This window comes from Condylura cristata, unplaced genomic scaffold (assembly GCF_000260355.1).
Source record: "Condylura cristata isolate star-nosed mole 26May11 unplaced genomic scaffold, ConCri1.0 scaffold00002, whole genome shotgun sequence".
NCBI lineage: Eukaryota > Metazoa > Chordata > Mammalia > Eulipotyphla > Talpidae > Condylura > Condylura cristata.
In genome coordinates, this window is record NW_004567103.1 from 45536547 (window position 1) to 45545135 (window position 8589).

Genomic DNA, 8589 nt, shown 5'->3' on the forward strand with positions numbered 1-8589 from the left:
TACTATGTTTCAGAAAACTTGCTCAACAAACGTTTGTTGAAATAAATTACTGATTAAATAAGAAAAGTCAATTGGTGGTTTAGTACATGTTAATAAATATAATTAATCAGATCTTCTGAACAAATAAAACAGCCATATATATTAGCACATCTGTAAACAGGCAATTCCAAAATTAAATATAAGATGAATGATCTTTTAAGAGAAACAAGAAAAAATATGGAGACTATATGATCAATTCACTCTTCTCAGGTACATCTGAGCTGAACAGAATTTATACCTATCTCTTACAAATGGATATATTCTTATCCTTACCAATGGGGGTTTCTGGAGTCAGTCCCATGCTTTGAAGCAATGCTTCAGCTTCTCTTCTTTTTTTTTCAAGATCTGTCTCTTCTTGTACAGGAGCTGTTGCTTCCTTCTTCTGATCTGTCTGAATTTTTTAAGTTAAAAACTTGTTTACAAACAGTATGAAACATTCTGTGTGCCCCCCCCCAAATGTATTTTAAACAATATGCAAACAATACACTCTTTGGGGAGGACTAAGTTTTTAATACAGATTAAAATCATTAAATAAAAATTATTCTCGGGAGAACAAGGAGGAGACTTGAGGAAGACACATGGAGCAGCAAGCATGTGAGGAAGAAACCGTGCTTGTTTCCTGACCCTGGACTGGTTAAAGCAGATGTGGAAAAGCCATACAGCCAGAGCTGAGAATTAAGAAGGCATTCTTAGGTGAATTTGCTAGACAATAAAGTGAAAATCCCAACAAGGACAGGATTCTAATGATTAGAGATCATCAAAGCCTGGAAAAGTTGTTCTGCTGATGAAATATTTTCTTTTGCTTACCAATTCCTTAGTAGTACTTGAAGACCAATAAATGGGAACAAATCTAATTCACATGAAGCACCAATAAAATAGGGAGAGGGTGTTAAGAGCAGGTTCCATTGTCTGTGCACATGAAGGCTAAATCCTATTGCTATGAACTAAATAACTGGTAATGAGACCAGAGTTTCCAAGATATGATATTAAGGTAGCTAAAATGTGTGTGACACATTAAACTCTGATTGCCTACATATACATAAAAAAAATAAAAGTAAAAATCACTCTCCACAGAGTACCAGTGAACATCTCTAAGTGATAGATTCCAAATTGATACATTTTTAGTATGTAGTATTATTACCTATAATAATGTTCTTAAGAGGTAAGTTGAATAAAGTCAACTTTTATTTATAATTCTAATATAGTTTAACTAGAATTGGAAATTGTTTCCCACAGTAAGGAATTGTAGCACAGTTCCCATTGGCACAAGAGATTAGTTACAAATATCACAACACTATGAGAAGAAAAAATGATGGAATTTTTAAAGAAGTAATACATTTTAAGTAAATTGTTCTGCTGAAAAATATAAATACTCCAAACTTCTATACAAAGTCTTCATTATATTTATGCAACTTTATGTAGGAGATGTTTATCAAAAATATTTCTGTTAAAAGGGTTTTCAGTTTTTTAACTGTAGGGCTTAGTTTGAGGGTAATAAAAACATGGGTGGGGTTGGTAAAAGTAACTTGTACATAGCACAAAATACTTTTTGTTTCAAAAATTTTGTCAGTTTTTATTTCAGAGTTTCAGCAAAATCCTTCAGTTAAACCTCAATATTCTCAGGTCATTCAAAACATCTCATGTGAAAGGTAAGCCTCCAAGAGAAAGGATATGTTTGCGTGTGTATTCTGAACACCTATTTCAAGTAGATAACTATTACTCAAACAATTGTTTGTAGCGAAATTTGTTAGTTATAATATTTTATGATACCATTTTAACTTAAAGCAATCATCAGGAAATTGCATTAAAAGCCAAACAAATGATATTATCAAGTCGACACAATCTGTAATAGCAATGTTATTACTAGATCACTGTCTTGTACTACTAAATTAACTCTTTTAAACTTTAAGTGAAGTATGCAATAGATATTGCTTAGAGGCTAACTTATGGCCTTCCTTAGAAAACCAAAATCAAATATGCTGTCAGTACGAAGGGTTTAAAGCTCTGGATGACACTTTAGAAATGTTCCATCAGTCTGAATCATGATTTTACCAGTTAGTTTTTAGTTAATTAGCTAATTTAAGGTTCTAATCTTCTCCTGTTGTAATGTGTCACAAAATGTTTCAGAATAAACAGAGAATTCAATTACAGAACTTTACAGCATTAAAACAATGCTGCATATAAATTGTACTTAAAATTTTTCTGCCACTGATTTTTTTCCACAGGATATTTCTAGAGGTCTTGGCTATTTGGATGATCACATAGAAAAAGACTGGATAAATGGCACACTTAGGACAAATTATCTTAGGTTAACCATATAAAATACACAAATTTGTCAAAAGACATTCCATAGTTATGAATGTGTAGTTCAATATGGAGCATATTTAATAGCTCTAGCTCAGGGTCAATGTATATTTGCAGTACATGATACAATGATAGTTCCAAAAATCAGAAGACAGAAGTACCTGGCCCACCTTTATGGTAGTATTAAACCTACTACTCAATAAAAATATTTTTACAATCAGCGTAATAAAGATCCTTTGCCACTAATAGCTGACAAATTATAAGCAGTTCAGATCCTATAATATTCAGATAAATAAAAAACTCCAAACTAAGTTATGATATATATGCTATGTTTAATTACCTATTATTCTGCAAATACTTCTTAATTCATGTATTCCTGGAAGCCTAAATATATAAGTTGAACTTTTATAAGTCAAATCCTAGAAATGTACTAATCTATATAAAATAGTTTTATTCAATAATCAAAAAGCCACATTTTACCACTTTTGTCATTTTCACATTCCTCATTTTTTTAAACTTCACCTATGGTGCCATGTTTGCAGTCACCACAGCTGGATTTTTAACTACTCTCAAAAGTGTTACATAAAGATATAAGTTTTAAAACCCAATTATTTTACATAAAATTTACTTTTAAAAATAAAACATACTTCCTTCTTTTTCCTTTCTTCTTCTTTTCTCTTCTTTTCCTCTCTGATTTGGGCCAACCGCTGCTTCTTACGCTCCAACTCTGCCTTTAATTCACTTTTGTCCGACATGTTTGTGACCTTAAGAAACAAATAATCATTTACAATCATTGCATTGCATCAGCAGCACTCTTAAAAAAAAAAAATTAACCTTCAGGAAGAGAACTGGTATGTAGTTCAATGTTATTTAAAGAGAATATATAGGCTCTACTTTTAAAGTAATGAAAGAGACTTTAAAATACTTGAAAACCATGAACAAATCTGAGCATAGCAGCTAGGACCAAGTACATTCTTTAATGTTTGCATGTACCAAATTAACACAACATCCCAATTTTCTTGATGACAATATTATCAGAGCACTGGAAATAAAAGTCAAAACTGGCTCTAAAAACAGATTCATGGACTAGCATTAAGAAGCTCGTAGGTTACTGGCACAGATGAACTCTACCACCAGTCTTCCGTTCATTCTGAGTTGATCAATAAAAAATAGACAATTTTTCTGTAAATTCTGTGCTATGTAATAGTAATAGAAAAGATGCGCAAACAAAAGTTATTATTAACTATCAAATAAAGTAAATATATTTTTAGTCAAAGCCTGACAGACTTAAGTTTATACAGCTGACCCCGCCGACTCATCTTCACAACGGCGGAAGCCTCCGTAACTGACCCATTCACGTTCTTAAAACTCCAGGGAAATGAAAGTCTGCAATGTTGTGCTACAATCTCCGCGCGCGGGGGCTTCCCAACACACACCACACACAAACTCTCACACGGTAACAAAAAAGCTGTCAATGCAAATACCAATGACTTTTATTTGTAAAACGGAGCAGAGCGAAAACGAGTCACTTCTCCCAGGGATCACTGCCAAGAGGGCGCGGTCCAGGCAGCGTTCGGGGGAGGGGGCCAGAGGGCACCGGGCGGGCATCGAGGCTCCTCGACCCACCTCCGGAGTGTTAAAAGGGAAAAGGAACAAAACTATTCTCCGGCCTTCCTGAGTCACGGCTCCAAGCTCTCCCCGCCACTCCTTCCTGGAACCAGGCAGGGCGGCTCTGTCAGCAGGAACTGCCAAAAGGCCGTTTGAGTCCCAAAGTGAGACAGAACGGACAGGTGGATGCTCAGGGAAGAACCGTCAACCCACCTGTCAGGTGGCGGGCTGGGGAAGAGTCCGCCCGCCGGCAACTTCCCGGTAACCTTCGTAGCTTTCGACCCCAACGCCAACAGTCGCCACCACTAGCTCTGCGGCTTCCCGAAGCACACAAAGAGAGATGGGCGGCGGCCGCTACGGCGAGAGCTTGGGGACAAATAGCTTCACCAGAACGAGGTCGCTCACAGAATGAAGGGGTGGGGCCCTGCTGCAAGGACTTGTAACCCTTTCTTGATTTACCTGTGTAAAGCAGAAGTCGAGAAATGAAGAAGAACCCAGGTAGCCTAGTGCCTTCGCTAAGACTACGCCTAGTATCCTCAAGCTAGGTAAGCAATCACCGTCCGCGCGGTACAGTTTGACATGACTCAGGAGAACTACAAGCCCCAGTTTCAGGGGAAGCCTGCGTGCGGCGAGCAATGCATTCTGGGAGTTATAGGCTGTAGTAATCGAGAGGTATGCTGGGACATGTAGTGTTTGCTAGTCTTCGCGTTCCCACTGAGAGGCCTTCTCTCTTCACAATTATGAAGACAAGCTTCCAACTCTTCTCCTAGATGTGTTTTCGTCGCTCATAGTTTTGTGTGTGTTTTACCTTGAGATCTTTTTGACACAACATTGGCCTAATTTTAAGAAGGATTAATTTCCAGTGGGGAACTTGTGAAGTACCCTGTACTTTCGGTGAAAAACACCTTTTCCGGCGTTTTTACTGGCGTGTGTACCAGTTTTAGGAGAACAAAAAAAATTGCCTTCAGAAGTTTCGTGTGACATCTTATAGGCAAAATCTGAAAAGAATATGTTAATCAGCATAGGAAATAAGTCTCTAGTATTTTGTTTCAATGTGGTAAGTAGCATTTTGGTATTCTCTCAAAAAATTTTTGAAAGAAAGCTTTTCATACTATTAAATGTGAATAATGTCCATAGTTGTTGAAATTTTAATATAAAAAGAAAGGTTATTGGAATATGAATTTACATAAATGTATTATTTGATACACATTTAATTTTTTATTTCAATAATTTAAAATATAACTTGGCAGAAATTAGAAGTTAATACCACAGCACTGTTTTTCTTATATTCTAAAATACATTATCCAATGTAGGATTAACCTTAAGAATTCAAATTATAAATCCTTTGGCTGTTGCCTAGGGTTTTTATTTATCTGCTGTCTCTATACAGATAAATACCTCAGAAATAAATTTGGAATCTTCCCGATTCTAAGACTTTCCACTCTAACCTACAATTTCAAAGAAATTTATGTTAATTTTTAATTTTATTTTTCCTAATTTTTAGTTTTATTTATTCATTTGGAAAATTGCTCTTGATTGCCTACCATGTACCAGGAATGGTGCTGTGCATTCTGAAAGTTAACATACACATTTTCTCAAGGGGGAAGGATGGGATTGGAGGGCTGTGTGAACACTCACCCCTACTAAACATTATGATGGGATTAAATGAAGAAATGATTAAAACATTGTGGAAAAGAACATCTTCAGGACATGATTCAAGTGCTAGGTCTTGGATTCTGGATATTTGAGTTGAAGTTAACCAAGTAGAGAAGCTGCAGAAAGGTACCAAAGGAATAGGTGAGAATATGCCCAATATACAGAGATGTAAGTTCATGAGTACTGGAGAATCTGGATATATTCAGGATCTTTGTAGGCTAAGGCAAGAACTGGGGAATAAAACTGTAAGCAGGGCATCTTGAAGATGAATTGAACCGAAGGACTGACTTTTGAGTGGGAAAACAGCATGATAAGATTTGCATATTAGACAGTTTACTTTTCTTTCCTTTTTTTTAAAACATCCTTTATTTTTTCACAATAAAGGATTTCTCCCCTCAGGTGCTGTCACCATAGTTTTCTCACCACCAAAGTACTCCTGGTCTTCCACCACACTACACCATGCTCTCCTCCTCCCCTGTTCTCTTCTCTCCTCCCCGTCCCCTTCTCTCCTGAGTAGGCAATTTGCAAAGTGGCCCGAAGAAAGGCTGATGTGCTAATTATTTTCTCTTTGCCCCTCAGTTCATTTCCTGCCCTTTTCTACCAAACTCTATTCCCCTAGGGATTGACCTTAGGTTTGGGGGTTTTTGGAGGATTACTTTGTGGCTGGGTTTGAGCAAAGGGGCCTAGGTAAGATTGTCAGAAGGCAGGTGGAAAGGGAAATTGGGCATATCTTTCCCCATTCTTCCCTTCCTTGATTTTTACATCTCCAGAATTAGCTTCATCCCTCCATGACTACAGTTTCTGCCCCGTGGTCTCTCCTCTTTAACTGGGCTCTGACATTTCCCCCCCTTATCTCTTTACCACCACCTCCATAGCTAGTTTCTAAATAACTCATCAGTTCTTCTTTGCTACCTTAACTCTCTTAGCCCTTCTGCCACTGGTCCTTTCATTAAAGTATTTTCATGTGCATATTGGGATAAATTCTGTTTCTTGCTGAGACTCTTACTAATAAGGCTTTGTTGAAAGCATGGGAGCTGGAGAGAAGAGGCAGGGTAGAGTCTGGGATCAGGAGGTCTTTTGGATAGAGCCAGAAATCATGTTTACAAGTCACTATACTAGAAATAGGAATTAAGAAAAATAGGTGAACTGGAGGAACATTAAGATTGTATAAGAATTTTATAGAAATAAAGCTTGACAATAATACATTGCTGACTTTGCCACTGAAAATATCAGGATAAAAAAACCCTTTTCATGTCAATAAGTGGGCAAGAAGTTAGGGAAAACTTAGAACAAATAAAGGTGGGAAGCCAGAGGTCATTTGCCTAACTTGGTTCATTTTCAATCTTGTGGGGGTCAGAACACAATAGACAAACACAAAGTCTGGTTTAGGCTGGGATTTTAAGGAAATGGGCCAAATGCATCCTTGATAGAAAAAAATCTACCCCTCTTCTGGAAAATTACCCAACAACTTTGGCACTGAGTGGGATAGGAATGAGAAGGCCAATATCCTCTGAGAATGAACAATCACAAGGGCGGGGGGTGGGGAGGAGGTCCTAAAATGAATTTTTAGCCTGAAATTCCAGTACCTGAATGGTTCATAGACACATGGACTGGAAATTTGGTTTATATTTGTCCCCAGTGTGTTTTGTACTTGTAGGGTCAATGGAAGTTACCGTTTTTTTTTCTGCCTTCCTGCCATTAGCATCTGTTATCAACACATGTTTTCTTACACGTGTGCCTGATGGCAGCACCTGAAGCATGGTGTGGGTGTGTGTGGGTGGGCACACCTGAGCCGAGAGACTGAGTATATCAGGGCAACAGTAGAGGATGGGTGATGCAGTGTAGTGGAGACCAGTGAAGAGAGCATGAGGGAACATCAGAGAGCCCAGAAAGGGTGAAAATTTGCCAGGACTAAGAGGCCTGCCAGGCCTCCCTGCCTGCCCTGCATCTGGTTGCTTCACTACAAATGATGCCAAAGGATCATTAAAAGCCTGAAAAAGGCGCCCTCCTTGGTAGTGCAATGGGTTAAAGCGCAGCACTATGAAGCTGTCCACAGCTACTGCAGCATTAGTTTGATCCCCGACCAGGGAGGTGACCCACAGTGCAGCAGACCTCACCTGACCCACCCGCTGCTCCTCTCAATAGTGTATTTCAGTAGAGCTGCCTGTTCTACTACCTACACTATCTCTGGTGAATCCTCTCACCACCACCCCACGCCTCTGGCCCGCACCCCAGTTCTTGTGTATATATATAAATAATTTTTTTAAAAAATTTACTCATTTATGCACACAGAACTGGGGTACAGGCCAGAGACTCAGGGGTGGTGAAAGACTTCACCAGAGACAGAGTAGGGAGCAGAACAGGCAGATTGGCTAAGTACACTGCTGAGGGGAGCAGCGGGTGGGTCAGGAGAGGTCTGCCACACCATGTGGTCAGCTCTGGGGCAGGCAGGGATGGAACTCATGTGGAAGTGTTTTCAGCTTCTCAGTGCAGTGCTTTAACCCTCTGCGCCACCAGGGAGGGCCATAAAAAGTAATTTTTTTAGAAAGCCACCAAGGGCTCCAGGACTCCTCCTCTACCCATCTGCCCAGGTCATAGAAAACCTGCTGTGTGCCTTCCTGGCACTACAGCACTCAAGTGTGTAGAAGAAGCAATCATGAATTGCTTTTGCTTTATTTTCTTTTGTTTTTGTAGGAGCTCAGCCTTATTCCAGTCTTTGAAGAATTCTGTATAGATAAACTTCAAGAAATGTGAGCTCAAAACTCACAAACCACAAAAAGAAGACACCAAATACAGGAGCCAACCAACCAAAGCAACAGGTAGCACAGTAAGACCCATAAAAACTTCAGATTTTGGAATTACAGACACAGAATACAAAATGGGAGGGTGCTGCTAGCTTGAGCCTACAGTTACATCTCCTAAGGTGCTACTGTTGTCTGATTTGTGGGCTTGGGAGTATTTGCAATGACCAATTTAATTCCT

The 8589-nt window shown here is 38.7% G+C and overlaps 1 protein-coding gene across 8 annotated transcripts in view; it reads right to left on the reverse strand.

The window, feature by feature from the left end:
- DYNC1I2 (dynein, cytoplasmic 1, intermediate chain 2) overlaps positions 1-4564 on the reverse strand; it is a 48830-nt gene extending 44266 nt beyond the window's left edge. For 2 of the 8 annotated variants that reach the window (XM_012727296.1, XM_004674547.2), the window contains exons 1-3: positions 4165-4392; positions 2991-3107; positions 313-430 (exon numbers count right to left, since the gene is read on the reverse strand). In XM_012727296.1, coding sequence (XP_012582750.1) covers positions 313-430; positions 2991-3098 — 226 coding nt within the window. In that variant the 5' untranslated portion in view covers positions 3099-3107; positions 4165-4392. The other 6 variants (XM_012727293.1, XM_012727277.1, XM_004674551.2 and 3 more) reach the window with 4 other exon arrangements.
- Positions 4565-8589: the final 4025 nt, after the last annotated feature.